The 17,816-nt window shown below is 37.6% G+C and overlaps 1 protein-coding gene across 3 annotated transcripts in view; it reads right to left on the bottom strand.

The window, feature by feature from the left end:
- Nucleotides 1–17,816, bottom strand: part of LOC118733704 (integrin alpha-PS2) — a 121,381-nt gene that overhangs the window by 52,416 nt on the left and 51,149 nt on the right. For all 3 annotated transcript variants that reach the window (XM_036463229.1, XM_036463227.1, XM_036463228.1), the window contains exons 3-4: nt 12,555–12,679; nt 323–420 (exon numbers count right to left, since the gene is read on the bottom strand). In XM_036463229.1, the coding sequence (XP_036319122.1) occupies nt 323–420; nt 12,555–12,679 (223 nt within the window). The remainder of the gene's footprint in view (nt 1–322; nt 421–12,554; nt 12,680–17,816) is intronic.

Here is a 17,816-nt window from a genome sequence, read left to right on the forward strand (position 1 = left end):
CAACCATTTTTAGTAGTCGCGCTGCCGCCATTGGAAACGAAAGTGCAAGTATGTACATAAAATAAAGTAACTGGCATCGTTAAATATCGTCTTTATTTGTCAATGTCGTAAACCCAATTTTCGCTGGCGTACAAGGTTTTCCGCGCAGCTTTCGAAGAAACTGTAAATGCAAGTCATTTGTGCAACGTTGCTTTTGCTTTAATTCGTCTTTAATGAAGTCACTTTCGCATTTTGCAATTTATATAATTTCAAAACTCTTTTTGCATATAAATTTTCATTAAAACTATTTTGCCGTTTTTTTTGTTGTTTTAATTTTACTCACCACAATCAAATCGTTGTCACGACTGGTGGACACTGTAGCGCCGAGCCACTGATAGGATTTTCGTTCGATAACGTCGCCATAGGTGTTGCGATGATTTCCTGTAAGATATGCAAATGTGATTAGAGATAAAATTTAACATTTCTTCTTAATTACACTTTGGTGTACATTGAAAGCGTAAGCGCAATTAAGTCTTAATTTATGTGATTGAAAGTTTGTAGAGAAAAAGGGGGGAAAAACTTTGCTGGCTAATCTATGTAGTTGTTGATTTGAAGCGTTGAAGGTGAACATTGATTGCGAACTACGTACATACATACAAATGGTAACATTAATTTCAAGTTCACTATGTACATACATATATATTTATATTATTTATTATTTATAAAATTTTGATTTTATTTTTTCAACAATTCTCACATTAAAAGCACCAAGAAAAAAATAATAAATAAAAATAGGGAGCGACCCAAAATTTATGTTCTCATTAAAGTTTTTTATATGCTATATATATCTTAATTCTCACCGTGTTTATTGTGTGGTTACGAATAAAGAGTCGACTTGAGCAAAAATGAGATAAGTCGCCCATGCTGGCCCTCATAAAAAAGTGTGTCTCATAAATAAAAATTTAATTGCTTTAATTAACTCAGAAAGTTGTGGAGGTGTCGGTTTTTGCTATAAAATAAATTTTTAAAGATTTTTATGTAAATCAAAAATTCCATCTAAGACAACATTTCATTTTGCTCGTATATGTATATACATTAGACTGATTCAAAAAAATCTACTTTTTTTAAATCCCCTCTTCACTACCTCCGGGGCTATGTCAAAAGATGCCTATTAAAAGCGCGACCACTAATATTAAGTTTAAAAGGTTGCGCATCGCGGATTTCTATTTTCCACATAAATTACTTAGAAAAAAATAATTTTCATCTTTGGAATTTGTTTTCTAGTCTTTGAATTATCCTAATGAACTTGTCGTTGTAGACAAATTAAATACAGGTTTTTAGCAACTGATCAAACAAATCATGTTTTAAGATAAATGCCACTATATCTTAAAGTTTACCTAAAGTTCACTTTAAATAAGTTTCAGTTTATAAAAGTCATTTTGGTACACAAATGTCATTTTAAAATTGAAAACTAGCTTGAATTTCATTTGAATAAGTGTGTTTACTTGTTTATTCTAACTAAAACTTATACTAGTGACAGAAATTATAATTTATTTTTAACCTTTATGTATGGACATTATTTTCTTCGTAACTCTAGCCTGGGCATAGGGTCTCACAGACGCCTAAAATTGATACCTAACAAACATAGCACTTTCACTCTTCTTCGAGATGAAATAAAAAACACTATAGGACATGTTGTCCAGTTAAAGGTTAAGCTAAAATTTGATTTTAAGCTCATCAACAGGTATGGGCGTTTGAAAAAAAATCCTACAAATATGTGAAAATTCGTTATAAATTACATAAATAAAATTTTTGTGCAAAAGTGCGTTTAAATTTTTACAATTCAGTATATAAGTACACAGTGCAACAAACCTTAAAACAAAGCCACACAAAATCGCTAAACAACTTCACTAGCATTACCTTTCAAGCGTATGAAGCATTTACTTAATCCTTCTATTTTATTGTTAGTCGAAAATTATGTGTAGACAGGAAGGAAGAGAAAATTTATCAGCAGTCATTATATCCAATAAAGACAGCGAAACTCAGCAACAAAAGAAAAAAAAAACAAATTTTTATGCACAATGGTTGAAGGTTTTCGCTGTTTTGTTTTTCTTTTTATGCAGATACATATGTACTTTGGTATGTATGTATGTATGTTAGGGCAGGTCACTTTTGTTTGACTATGTGCGTATAGCATGGGAGGATTCTAAGTGTAATTCTAAGCAAATTTGCCGAAGGAACCATGGTTCTGAAATCAATTTGGAGTTTGCAATTTGCGAAAATTCGTTTCGAAGTAAAAGTGAAAAGATTCACTGTTGCGCCCTCTGGTGGAAGTTTTAAGAAAAAATATAAGTACAGAAATGGAAAATTTAAGCACTTCTTTACTACACGTCAGCAAAATGCTAAGACACCTATTTTCGCAATTTGGCAAACTACAAATTGATTTTCGACCCATGGTTTGTTTCTTCGGCAAATTTGGTAAGAATTGCACGTAGAATCCATCTGCGCTATACGCGCATAGTGGAAAAAATTTCCCATACAAATTGACTCGCCCTAATGTACACTCAACAGAATATGTTTGCGTACAGTGATTTTTTTTTTATGTTTTCGTTATAAATTTTTTTCGTTAATCAAATGGCGTATAAATTAATGATTCAAAGTTTTTACAAAATTTAAGAAAATTCGACAAATTTTCACCAAAATTTTCAACTTTTAAACAAAATGCTTTAGAATTTTTTTGAGTATGCAGTTTTGTAGCTTACTCAATTTCAGTATAATAAAGTACAAGTTTTAAGTGGCTATAAACTACCGTTGATTTTTTCCTATACAAAAAAAAAAATATCACGCATCCGTTATATGGAGAAAATGAGCAACATCATCAGCAAAAAAAATTCTCAAAAAGCATTTTGTGTAAAAATTTGAATTTGGTGAAAATTTGTCAAATTTACCTAAATTTTGTAAAAACTTTGAATCAGTAAATTATAAGCCATTTAATGCAAAACGAACTATATTTCTATTAAAAATTAACGAAAAAAATTCATTACGAAAAATATTGCAAATATTAAACAAAAAACAACACTGTACGGAAACAAATTCTGGTTAGTGTACATGTGTTTGTTTTGCCCCACAGTTTGCGCACATGCGCTTACGCTGCTTGCGCATTTCCTTTCCGATTCGGCGACATCATGCAAAATTGACACAATAAAAAATTGCTATGAATAAAGCAGTTGACATTGTCGTCATCACCACTATTCCGGCGGCGTCCGGCGCGGCCCTGCGCGTCATTTCGCACTGATTTTGCAAAACAACTGGCAAAGCGCGCGATCAACGCGTGCGATTGGCTATGCCTTGCACGTATTTTACGTCACTGTCAACATGCTGTGCACACCTATTGCACAGCCAGCCAGCCACTCATGCGCACATCAGTCACTCAGGTAGTTACTCTAAACTATTTGGGTACCGGCAGCGCCTCCGGTGTGTCCGCCAATGACCGCTTGGCGGCAATGCGACGGCAGTTTGACGTTAACGCATGCGCTCGACCATTCATCAACCGCTACTCGTCGTGTCGCCCAACCCCGTCTTGGCATGCCTTGCCTTTGACCATGATGTTGGACGCTGGCGCATGCGCAGTCCAACAAGCGGTCGTCAAGCACAACAAGTATAAAAATTCGTGTTTGCATATTTATAAATTACTGTAAATATTTATACATGAACATAATTATACGTATTCATATGATTTTTGTTGCACGTATGTATGTATATTTATAAGTGCTGACATTGAACGGCAATATATTGCACATTAAGCACTTAAGAACTAAGAACAACTGCAGCAACAACAAACGACCGAGCTATTGATGCAGATGCAACTGAAAGTGAATTAGCGCACAACGTTAAGTGCCAATGCAGCAGCTACTTAAGTCAAAAGCTGCAAGCGAACGCGCCACCATCGTCCGACCGCCTCAGCTGATGCGCCGCACTCAAGAATTTCATTAACACTTCGTCAGCTTACTACTAGCTATCCAGGAGGCAAGTAGAAGTCAGCACTTAGTCAGCCAGCCAGCCAGCCGGCCAGTCAGCCAGGCAGTTAGACGCAGCATCCACCAAGCAAAATGCGCACATCTGTCTTCTACTGCCGCCCTCCACCTTTTCTTGGCTTTCGTTTTACTTGCCTCGAGCCACCACGCACAGCAATTCAACGCAGTTGGGTGAATGGCTGGATGGCTGGCTGCCTGCCTTCCCGGTTGGTGGAGGAAGCGATCCGATCGCATTGTATGTGAATTGCATGTGCACTGAGTGCAGCTCAGCTAATAAACATGAATTTGCATTTTTATAGCGCTTTTAGTTGTGCGGCGGATTGACTTGCCGGCTCGCGCCGATTACGCGCTGATTGCGGTACAAAGTTATATTAATGAACCGCAAGGGGAAAAAATGGGAAAGGAAGATAGACAAACACAGTAAAAAAAAAAAACCGAACAACAAAACCCGCAACAATAAAAATAGCCAATAAAGTATGAAGATAGAGGAGAGCAACAACTGTTTGCATATCGTTTGGAGGCGCGCTGAAATGAATGTTTAATCCGCAGATGAATGCACTGCACGCGATTCGATGGCTGTTAACGATGCAAGCGAACACTACAAATACACGGCATAGTTACATAGGTACGGTCGGACGAAGTCAGATAGCGTGCGCACACGCGGCACAGTGGGACGTATTAGTTATGCAAGGTACTAAATATCTCTTATCTATCTAGTAATTGTAATTTGGACAGCCTTCCGCTTGATGTCTTAGAAGGCATTTATTGAATAGTTCTCTGTTCTCTAAGAGGTAGTGTTATATCCCTAGCCTTAAATTTAGACCATCCGCCTGTGATAGTTCTTCCGAGTTTAAAACTTTTAATTTTCTGCCTTATTGTTGTAATTCTGTTGAGACGTGATTAATGTGATGAAGTTCATTAAATGGGTATTATAGTGGCCGATATTATCTGCAACGAAGTTTACCAAGGCTGTAAGAGACTGGGAGCCATTCCATCGCAGAGTCAACGCGTTACACAAGACAATAAGAAAGACAAATAAGGCATCGTGGTCCAAATTTCATGAAGGGCTTAGACAGCCTAGTAAAAATCTACTAAATAGTCTCCTAGTATTCGCTAGAAAGTCAGGACGTTTTAAGGGCATGTAGGGATAGGCCTGAGGAAATCCGCTCCTGGGCATGCGCCTGCGTTGCTTCCCAGTGAATTCTTTAAATCTTTAGTGCTAGAATTCCTTTGATAAAGCGACCGTGTTATCTTTACTGAGGCCGAGGCCACGCAATGAGCGGCAAAGCGGCGAGCGGCTGAGCGGCGGAGTGTCTTAAAATTAAAACATATGAAATACTATTGAAGTGTTCACGCACTGAGCGGCATTACTGAGCGACTGAACGGCATCTTTGAATGTCGTCGCTCAGACGCTCCCCGCTTTGCCACTCATTGCCTGGTCTCGACCTTAGCCTTTAAGCCTTTAAGATGTTCACAAATCTGACGTCAACCAGACGAAGAAAGAAGTGGTAGAAAAAGTGCACATCTTTCCCGCTCCTACAGCTAAAATACAAGTTGTTTACAAATTATCCAATTCGCTGGCCGCTCTCTTCACTAAACCGTGTCCAGCAAAATATCTTTAATTATCGTGAAGTGAAATCAGAGGCTTGGTTCTTTTTCCAATAAAAATTCACTGGATTTGCCTCCTAAACTCTCTCCCTGTCCCTTCGGGCGATCTCTACTACACGACAACGGCTCCGAAGTAGTATGCTGAGGTTTTGTAAAATTTCTTCTAATAGGATCCCGCCGACAGACGTATTGTTCCTTGAAAATGGAAGCAGATCTTTGGTTTACTTATGCCATTTTGCAAATAATCCAGTTCACTAAAAGCTACTTGGATGGTATATAGACTTTTAAAATTACCAAAGCTAAGAGCTCGTCAGTTATGGGCAGTGGACCTGCGCTGTCGCTGGACTAAAGTTTATCGTATAAGTCTACAGGATTATATTATTAGTAGTACCTTTTCGAGCTGGTTAGGAATATTATTCAATCAACATTTCATAAATCAATTTTAGCGAGACAAAAGATCCTCAATAGAAGTAAAAAGAAGGTTTGTTATATACATAAATATTTTAAGTGCACGCGATTTACGAACAGACGAAAGATACTGTCGAAGTACTGGCGTTTCCGAAAATACTCATGAGAGTTATGATGTGAAAAAAGGCACTAAGTCGCATCATAGGAAAGCGCTATCTGCTCACGAAATAACCTTGAACGTGGTTCCGAGAGGAATTCCTCGTAAAACAGTACAGTCATGGTTTTCTGAAGTCATTTGAGGGTAACGAGCTAGCACAGCACCACCTCCACAAAGAAACCTCTACGCAATCACTGTGCACAAAATTGCTGTGAGTCTGGATGTATGTGTGTAGGTCCTTTGTTCGAGTTATTAGGTTGCTAACATGAATCATCAAAATCTTGGATGTATGGTACTGATCTTCTAATTACGAATTTCCTATTTAATTCGTTTTGATTTGCCCTATCTACTGGGACGATTATTTTTATAGCACAAAATTGCCTAAGGCCCTAGTTATGTTCTGGCGACCTTTAGAACTCCTATGCTAAGTTGTAATTCAGGCAGTTGTAGAAATCAAGTCAAGCCGACAATGTTTTTCAGGTCACAGGGGAGAAGTTCGCGTTCAAGTGAATTATTGAATCTTATTTGCGCTTAACCGTTCATGATCTCGTGCCGATAGGAGCAGTACAAATCTATGAGACCGAAAAGGGTTTGATGTTTTAAGACCAGGGGCTGTTTCTCTATGTCATGCTAGGTTCGTATCTAGACTGGATGATTCAATATTCATTTTAAACTCGTGTATCTCACTATGATCACAAGATCTACAAGCGAAGTTTTTCGAGTTTAATTAGCCTTGGAATCTGGCATTCTCTGCCTTTCGGCCGAAAACTAATGACTTCAGAACCAATTGAAATGTCCAGTAAATTTAGATGATTGCTAAAAACCTGGAATACTTAACTAAGGTGGGGAATTGATAAGGTACTTAAGGTGTGTAAATGAAAAATAAATCTACGGTAATTAATGGAAGCTTTTTTATTTAAGTAATTGATGAGAAGCAGGAGAAAGAACTGAGCTTCCTGCTTCTTTAAAATTGACCCTCCCTGCGACAAATAAGGCTGAGAAGCTCTTATTATTTTCATATAGCTGATTAAACTAATCACAAGACACTGTACGGATGTAGTTCTACCACTAAAATAAATTTGATTTCAGACAATGCCTTTAAGCTAGGTTCGAAGATACATACATAGTTCCTTAAATTATTTTCAGTGTAATCGAAAATTTTTAGAATGGAAATTAGACGTCCATTTCCATACTCCCTAGACCCAACCACTGTAGATAGCATAGATGGCCTCAATGAACATTGATTTCCGTGATTATAATGCTGTCTCCCGCAGCGCATCGACACGTCTTCTGATCGCACGATCCAACACAGCCGAGCTTCCGTCTGTATATTAGTCCATATCATCCGCCCATCCGTACGACCATCTTCATATGTATCTGTTCGCATGAATACAAAGTGTTGAAATTAAATTTTATTTTGCCTGCCAAGTTGGCATTGTGACGGCACCGTTTCGGCACTGCTTGCTGCACATCCCGCAGTGCTCGTCGCCATAGCCTGCGTAGCAAAATCAATGCAGCAGAACCAAATCGGCAAACAGCGAGAGCGTATCGGCACGGCCGCGTGGACGGACGTGTATCGACAAGATGTTCTGCATCAATTTTCTACGCACTTTATGCGAAAACTATGCAAATGCGTGCGCACGCTCCACACCGCCTTGTTACTATATTGCTTTTTAATGCTATTTTTCCACTTTCGTTTTAATTTTTATTTTTTCTTATGGCGGCACCCGCTTCACTGAATGGCAATGGCGGCGTATAGGCAGTCAACAATTGCAGCATTGCCACAAAGCGTATAATTTTATTTGCGCATCCGCTGCGCGATTTTGACGGCTGTTTGCGCGATGGCAACAGCCGCGCCTCGACCACAAATTAGCGGTAGCATCGCAGCGGTGGCGGTGGTGATGGTGGTGGTGGCGGCAACGGCTGCTTTGCTGTTGTTGGGGTGTTGTAAATTTAACAGGAGTGGAGTGCAGCGGGGATGTCTAGTTGAGAAAGAAGTTCTGGCAGACTAAATATTCCCCGCAGCAGTAGCAAACATTTGCAGTCATTTGTTGCTGCTGCCGGCTGTTGTTGGCTTCAGCCAGTCCATTAATGGCAATGTGCAACAAATCACCGCGCGGCAGCAATTTCGCTGACTACTTGGATGTGCATTTGTTTATGATTTGCAGTTGTTTGCAAGTGAAAAATGCAATATGCCGCACACACTCACTTACCTACATACATACTCATTTAATATATACTTGCATGTCTTGTGGCAAACTGGACGCAACGAATGGACTGTTGAAGCTGCTGCTTTCAACAACAACAACCAGTCGTTACGCCCAGGCATTAGGGTCGCCGGCCACCAACCGCAGCCGCCAACCAGCCACCACCAGCCGTTAGCCGCTGCGAAATGTGTGAAATGTGTCGATACTCGCAAGATCGTTGAGATACGCTTTATTGGCATTTTACCTTTAGATATCGACGAAAATATGTAAGTAGATAAGTAAGCAGCTTGTTTGTGTGGGCAACGTACGTGGTCGTCGTGGGCAGTGACTGCGACTATGACTATGACTGTGCACACGGCACGCGGCTCCTCCACTGCTCTGCGGACGCAGCACTCTAATGCCGTGTGGGCTGTTATGGATTTTTGCTCTCTGATTATTTTTATTGTGGTTGAAATAACATAAATCAGTTGCCACCAGTGAGGGCATGGCATGGCATGGCATAGCGTATACGCATACCAGTGTGTGTGTGCGTAAGTGGAGTCTCTCGCTCTGACACCATCTGCCCAATTGCATTGCGAGCGCAGCGGCTGCGGCTGCGGCTCCGGTGCCGATCACGACCGTGGCAAATGAAGATGAAAGCTTTCAATTTAAATTTTTACCTTTTAAATTCTTCCGCTTTTATTTGTGCCCATTTTGCTGCCCAACTGTTACATTTATGTTGTTAGCTTATTCTTCTTCTTGGCTCTTTGAAACATTTATTACTACCTTTATTTTTTCTTTATCGTCGCCTTTATCAAGCGTAAAGTGTGTTTGTGGATTTAAATGGGGTCGTTCGCCAGCTTGATATCAAGCACCTCACTGCCAACAGCAGATGAAGATGTCTTTGCCGCCGTCACGTAAGTTGGCGTGAAAATGTAAATTATATGAATTTATTCTTAGCCTGCGTCGCCGCCGCCGCCAACAGGGAGCAGTTAGTGTTTCAAAGACAGATCCAAAAACAAAAAAAAATGTATGCATTATACTCTGTAAAGAATAGACTTAAAAGCGCTTTTATGTCAAATTCCATGCTTTGTGGCATAATGTGGCGTGTGTGGCATGCAACCAAGTCGGTATGCGCCAGCTGCTAATTATACGCTTCAATAAAAGTAAAAGACAAAAAAAAACACATTTTCTTAAGGTGGCATGAAAATTACAAAGGCAACGCTTTGCATTCTACAGACGTGTGAGAATGGCTCCACTGCTTGATAAATTTCAAACGGATTCTAACAACAAATTTACTTTAAATTACACGTATATTTGTACAAATTTAGGTTGCATAAATTAAATAAATAAAAAAATTACTGTTATCAACCCATCATAATTGCTATGTACATTGTACATACATACGCCAACTATGTGGCTATTAGCTGTGATTTGAAAAATTTTGATTGATGGAAAATTTTCTATGAAATTTGCTTTTCTTTTGTTATTCATTTCGTATTTGTTGTATATATATTTTTTTCTTTTTTATAATGTTACTTTGTGGTAATTTTTAAGAACAATAAGAATAAATAAATGCCTATGAATTCAGTGTTGATATAAGAATTTTTTTTTTGTTACATTTTTAGAACCAAAAGACAGAAAATAGTTCTGGCACCACCTTTTTGTAGATGATGTAAGAATTCCCTTTTATTATATACCATTATTTTTACTAATATTTTAGGCACGAAAAACTTGATATTGTTTTTATATTTCTTAGAAAAGGTAAAAGCCACAATTTTCTGGATATCTTTTGAGCGGAAAATAATCACTAAATTTTGAATTTAATGTTATAGCAATTTTTGCATAATTTTTTAGGAACTACACGTCATTTATTTCGAAACTTTTCGCCAAAAATAGACATAAAACATATACTATTATTTTACCGATGAGTTTGGGATTTTTTGTTTAAAGCTTTTCACTATTTTCGACAGTTTTTTGGGACCACACCGTTTTGAGTTTGATATTAAATTTTTATTAATTTTTGTGTTTCGAGATTCTTTAAAAATTCGTTTGTAGCCCTTCGAGATTTTTCGATTTTTTTTCAGAAGATTTCCATAAGTTTCGAAATTTTAAACCACAATTTTAACAAATGTCTTGTTAAAAATAGTTATAATAGATATGTATTACTGGTTATTTTTGGGACTTTTCTCAACATTTTCGGGATTATTTTTAATTATTTAGAAAATTTTTGGAATTTTTGGCCACCTTTTCGGAACCTATCGGCATTGATTAATGAGTCCCAAAACAATAAAAGAAGTAAATAAATTAAAATAACCGGCAGTTTTTTCGTGATTTTTTTTTGAATTTTAATAGGAGCTTTTGTGTTTCATTCTGAACTATTCTAAAAAAAAGTTTTTATTTTTTTTTTGTTAGATACTTCTTCGGATATTTTCGTATATGGGTCAATCAATCTCAAATCACCCAGGCCGAGATAAAGTGAATTTAAGTTTGCGATAAAACTCTCAGGTATAATTCCTTGAACAATTTAAGGAGACACGTCATTTTTTTTGCTCAGAAATTCGAATTTTTCGAATAATGATATTTTTTTTTTGAGTACGAATGCCTGTTTTTTTGAGTACGAATGCTTTTTTTTCTCCTCTTAATAGCAACTTTTGATGAGATCGTTTATAACTTTTTGCAATCGCTTAAAACTTGCCATTTATTATACTAGAATTTAATGGGCTAAAAAACTGCATACTCTAAAAAATTCTAAAAAAAGTTTCAAAATTTGTAAATTCGTAATGTACTCATTTTACTAAACTCCGGTGTAAAGTGCCATCCATAATACTATACTTAAATATTGCGCAATACTAAGAGCTGCCATTGTGAGTTTTAAATTTTTTTTAAGATGGCATATTTCTAAAAATTAATTTTTTTATCAAAAAATTTGTATGTGGAAAAGTTTTCAAGAAAACAAATTTTTTGAATAATTTTTTTTTCATAGGGAATTTTGATGTGTGTATTTGTGGTTTTATCGACAAAAACGTTTTAATTGCGTATGCATGTTTACTTTGAGCAAATTTTGGGCACTGGTTGGGGAAATCTTCGGTAGATTGGGCAAATCGCGTGTTATTTTGACCTTCTTCCTAATTGGGCCCCAATTGGGTTAAAATTAGGGCCCTATTGGGACAGACTTTTGGCTCTGATCGGGCAACCTCAAAAAATTTCCGGCAAGGAAACTGTATCATAATGGGCAACACAAAAAAGTTTGAAAAAAATGTGGTAATTTGAAAAAAAAATTTTTTTTGTTTATTAACAATAAATAATTAGTAATAAACAATTACTGATGTTTAGTTCACTAGATCGATTCAGTAGATGAATATCTATAATTTAAAAAAAAGCGTTAAAATCCTTGCTTTTTTGCGGCAGTCATAAGCGATTTCATCAAAAGTTGCAATTAAAGGAGGAGAAAGGAAGCGTTCTGAGCAAAAAGAAAAAATAAGTATCTCCTTCAATTGTTCAAGGAACAATCCCTGTGAGTTTTGTCGCAAACCTAAATTCACTTTCTCTCGGCCTGGGTGATTTGAAATGGAAAGACCATATGGTTATCTCCACCATCATCCACACTGAGAAAAGAATTTAGTTAAATCAACTAAATATGGTTCTCACAACATATGATTTGGTTATAGTTCCATTATTTGGTTATAGTTACCAAATCATGTGTTAAGAGAAATATTTTTAGCAGACTTTTTTCTGAGTGCAGTTTTAGAGTAACCGAAAAGATCCACATATCGCTATTAAATGCTATGCTGGTCTTTTATCGTTTGCTGGAGCTTGGCGATAGCACATAGCAGGCTTTTAAATAGGATCTATATATTTAATGCAATTAACCAGAATGTTTTTATGCACGAATATCAAATGTCTACTTTTAAATCCATTAAATAAAAAAACTACATTGCATACTAACAAAATATGCTGAATTTTTCAATTTTCAAGCTTAGGTAATATATTTTGATTTATTTTTTTTTTCTTTCGTGAAACTCTACACGTTGGTGCAGTTGTACATTTTAAAAGTTCTTTTTTAGCATTTTTTTTTACTTGAAGTATGCGTATTTTTTGAGCACTCGTATTTTCTTTTTAATATTTGGCTTTATATTAGGGCTGTTTTTGTTTTTATTTCGTCAACGGTCACTCACTTACCTGAAGAATCAAATTTCACCAAATTGCAGTCACCGTCAATCATGCCGCACTTGAAGACGGCACCCGCCTCTACCACACCCTGTTGGTACGTGGAGGTATCGAATTTAGGAGCGCCAACAATTAAACTGTGAAGAAAAATAATCACGAAAAAATTAATAAAAATTAAATTAATTAGCATGCTTGGTCAAGTTTAAATAATTACATATTTCTAGCCAATTTTAACGAAGCTTAAAGGCGAACTTAAAGTTATTGAACTGACACGAGTTAGATAATACTGTGTTGCTAATCATATTATTGGTCTTATGTAGTTTATTTGCTAAAGTTTTATTAATATATTGCTCTCCAGGGATTTGAAGGAAAAAAATTTAAATTAAAGTTCTTGTGTATAGTAAATATAATAATTGGTTGTTTTCATATTTTGCCATGCACATACATACATAAGTACATACATTAGACCATACTAGAAAAAAAAATCGCTGTGCACTAGGGTGGTCGAAAAAAAAGAAAAGTCAGAATTTCAATGCTCTCACCCCTAGGATTGTTGTATACCGAAATGATATAACCCAACTTAACTTGCTCTCTATGTATGTATGTATGTAAGTATGTTTGTTAGGGGCAAATCTTGCAATAAATTTTTTACCAACTTCCCGATGACCTAGAGACTTGAAGCTTCATAGTTGGCTCAGAACTCGATGACAATGCAATACGAAAGATGATTTATTCCGATAGGTGACGGAAGAGTCGAGATATTTGAGAAACCCCGATTTCATAGTCCGATTTCCTTCATATTTATGAAGTTTGCTTTAAAAATATTTGTTTTTACTTTTAACTTATTTTTAGTATGAAATCAAAAAATATTTAATGCTCGCTCAAAGAGCTAAAGGTTTTCGTAGAGGTCACATAGAATTCTGGAAAATCCATATTTTTCGATCGGAACACTCTGGTTCTCTTTAGGAGACTTCCAATAATAGTACCCATTTGTTTACTTAATCGTTTTTTAATATTAACTATTTTTTATAGGTAACCAAAAAACCCAAAAAGAATGCAATAGGGGAACCCACAAAAAATCGTTAGTATTAAAAAAGTACAAAATAAAAGATAGGATATTATTAACGGAAATCCCCTGAGAAAGCACAGGCTTTCCGATCGAAAAGTATTAGTGTTCAAAAATTCTATACCATTTCCACGAAAGTTTGTTTTTCCCCCATATAAAATACATGGAAAACATTGAGCGCTTTGAGCGACCTCTAAATATTTTTGGATTTCAAAATAAAAAAAAAACAGGGGATGTTCTTATCTCGAGGAGGCAATTTTTTTACTCCAAAGTTCATTGACCTCAAGTGCCTCGTTCTAATACTTGCCCACCAGTTCTCACTTCTCATCATCCTAACGTACCACCCTAATGCTAATGAATTAAAGCTAGCCAAAAGTAATTCAACTTTTGCTAGGGAAGTTTTTTGATTATTCCAGCAGAACTATAAAAATTTCTTTTTTTCGAAATAGACTTGCCAAAATACCTTGGGCTCAGGGGTGTTCGGCGGAATATTTTTGTTCGCTTGTAAGGTGGTTCAGCCTAATGTAAACATATATATGTACACATGTAGTAAGTAATCAATTCTCGATTGAAAATGATTTATCTGAATTACCATATGACAACTTAATTTTCGCAAAAATTGCGTGAATGGCGAAAAATGCAGCCTACATACATGCATATATGTATGTATATGAGCACAAATAGGAAGGCAAATGCGCTAAAGTTCAATCAACGGAAGGCAGTGGTTGCCTTGCAATGACGGACGCGCTGGACACCCCGGGCAGACACGCACAAACAATTGGCGCTGACATTTTCAATTGGACTGGAGTAATTCATCAGACGCACTTAAATGCTTCCTCAGCTGTCACTAGCAATTGCCGGCAACACACAAAGCAAAAGATAAGAGGGGAGCAGGGGGAAAGTCGACGGAAGCCAAAAAGGGCAGAATTTAGAGATTAAGTAAGAGTAAGGGAGGGTAAGCAGCATACAGCAGCATATGCACATATGTGTGTGATTGCATGAAATCGCGCTTAGAGTTGCAAACGCCCTCATATTTGTACTTATACTTTATAGCAACAAAAACTAAGTTATTGTATTGTTTTTCCACTCGTAAATGTACTGGCAGAGCACAACGTGCAACATGCTGCATGCTGTTCGTTGCCGATTTTTACTTCCGCATTCACTTGATGTGGTTGCATATACATATTCACACACACCCACACACACATATGTGCTGTCAATAAATGAGTGAGTAAGTGAGCTAGTAAATGAATGACTGGCTGATTAAGTGAACGAATGCAGTAGAATAAATCCCTTTCAATTAAAAATGTGAAATGTTTGCTTTTCGGTTTCCCTGGGGAAGGGGGGAAAAAGCATTCGTAACACATTTTTTTTTGTAGTGTATATTTCAAAGGGCTGATTGTACTGACTTTTGGGTATTTATTTACCCATAAGTCAATACATATAATGTTAATCCAGCATGAAATTATATGCAATGAAAAACAGTCGAGTTGGTTGCAATGTCAAGGGCACTCGCTAACTGACCCGTCAAAGTAGCTAGCGGTGCAGGCGAGCCGGGTGACTGGCAGCAGCGTCTGGGGATGATCGTATCGTCGCATCAGAAACGTGTATTCAATATTAGGTTGCTGCTGTAATGCATATTTATAATATATGAACCAAGAAATTGCTGGTTGTTTTGTTTTGTTGTTGCTGCGCTTTCTAATTCGCTCTGCTGATGACCTCAAATGCTAGACTTGAATGTGTACATATATATGTAAGTATACTGTGCGCGTGTTGATCATTAGCGGTTGGGATAAATATCATTTTCGTCATTTTAAAATTAAAATTTCGCCGAGAATGAAGGTGAATCAGGTAATTGAATGAAATAGTTCGTTTTGTTATTCCTACGGGTTTAAACCTTTGCCTAGCGAAAGCAGGTTACCTGAGAAGATGAATACGAGTTGGAAACGGTGTTAAGTTGCAGCGCATGAGCTCCTTTTCGAAAGTGATCAGCAAAGAAAGCTAGCTGGCGCTTGCAACTTTGCAATTCGGCACTTTCATCTAGCGCCAGCTGTTCCGACTAAGAGCCCAACTGAATAAACCGCAAGTTCTTACGGGAATTCCTATACCCACCTTTTCAGTGGAGATAACCTCAAGGGTGCCCTGCCTAACAAATTCAACTTCCTTGAGGCTGGATTGTACCCTTAGCTCATCACAACATCTCGACTAGCCCTAAGGGCTCTTTAAATTTCAGAATACATCCCGGGGGTAGAGCGTGTATGTGCTCCTCTCTGGGCCAAAGTATGCTCCTCTCCTTAGGTGCAACGGCCTCACACTCCATAACAAGGTGTAAAGATGTCTCCTTGGCAGAATCGACAAAAGACACTGGCCAGTTGCCTAAATTATACAGGTGACATCTTAGCCTGCAATGGCGCGTTAAAAAACCTGTTATGATTCATAGTTTCTCCTTGAGGAGGTCCAGGAGTAGAAATATCTCTTCAGATTTTACCCTACTAAAATGCCTTTTGCCTGACGTGGACCTATAGTGTTACCCCAGTGCAGTTCCCTAAGTTTGGTATTTTCCTTTCTTCGTATTTCCTTTATGGTGTTGGGATCCACTGCCAGTAAGGGCTCAGGTTCTATCGGAGTCGAGGCCAACTGATCAGCTTCCTAATTTCCATCGACCACCATGTGCGCTATATACCCATATTAGTTGATTATCATTAACCTCAGCCAGAGCAAATAGGACTTGACCTCGAATGATAGAGAACCTTAAGAGCCGCCTGACTATCGCTCGCAATTAGTATCCTCGTAGGCACCGAAAGCTTTAGTCTTGTGCCATAAACGTCTTTTCCAATCCCCTCAGGCGTTTTAGAGCCGTCAGTATACCACCGTATCTTCATAATAGAGATACTTCAGATTGCCTTGCTATAAATGTGAATCCTGAAGTTTCTTTGGAAAACCACCACCCTGTTAATATCGTCCCTGGAGAACAGAACTAGAGGGTTACTTTCGATAATGCCGGTGGACCCTAGTTCCCAAATCAGCCCAATTTGTATGTATTTAGTTCATGGTGACCGAGAGAGAATCAAAGCATTTCCTGACCAGTTTCAGTTGCTTGGCTATCAGAATAAATATTTAATAGTCGGAAGAACTTAGGTCTGTAGCTAATCGGTTTCTACTTTTTTCGAGGCCGCCTCTGCTGAAAGATATCCCGGAGCTGTTGTGAAATAATAATGCTATCTGGTCCCGCCGACTTGTGGGGCTTAATCGTGTCAATTGGCCCAGCCAGTAGTTCACTAGAAAACAAAGGACAGTTCTTTGCCCTGCACCGGTAGTTCGCAGCAGAAATTAAAGCGGTTCATACCAGCTCATCGCCCAGTTGACAAAGCCGTCTCGCAAATATCTCAAAGCGAAAAGAATTTCTAACGTGAATGCGCCTGAATTTCTTCCACTCTTGGCAGCCTTTTACGTTTACTAAAAGCTTTATCCCTGAGTCTCGTTTAGCCTTTCTTATTATCGACGGCCACTGTGGTGTGGCGGTAAGAGGTGCGCACTACCATTCAGCAGGGCCTGGGTTCAAGCCCAGTTTCTGACCAACAGTAAAAAAACAAATCTTTTTTTTTTCTAATAGCGATCGCCCCTTGACAGGCAATGGCAAACCTCCAAGTGTATTTCTTCCATGTAAAAGCTTCTCATAAAATTACAATCGCCGTTCGGAGTCGGCGTGAAACTGTAGGTCCCGCCTCGTCTCTTTTTTTCTCATCGTTTCTGGAGTGTTTTTTAAAAATGTTTAAATTGCGATTAATGAAAAATTGCATTATACAAATTTTGTATTGCCTAGCTGAATACATTTATGGACTTCCATCTGTACATACAGCGCAAATATATGTATCTACATACGCAGACACATATGAATATTGCATCATAGCGCCTAATGATTCACCGATTGATTTTTTCTCTTCTAAAAAAACGAGGGAAACAAAAAATGTTGGCTTGCGCGCCAAATAAACCTTTTCGCTTATATTCTTCTTGCAAATAAATTATAGAGCATTAGGACTTTTGGCAACAAGTGCTTCGAAATACTGAACGCTTTCTAAAAGCATTTTTACCGCTTATTATTTGTATGTTATTGTTTTTTTTTTTGTTGCCAAAAACAAAATTTATTTCATTTCACGCCATCACTTTTGTCACAGCGCCAATTTTATAGTTTTTTCATGAAATATGTT

This window comes from Rhagoletis pomonella, unplaced genomic scaffold, assembly GCF_013731165.1.
Source record: "Rhagoletis pomonella isolate Grant_MI unplaced genomic scaffold, Rhpom_1.0 Rhpom_scaffold_00002, whole genome shotgun sequence".
Classification (NCBI taxonomy): domain Eukaryota; kingdom Metazoa; phylum Arthropoda; class Insecta; order Diptera; family Tephritidae; genus Rhagoletis; species Rhagoletis pomonella.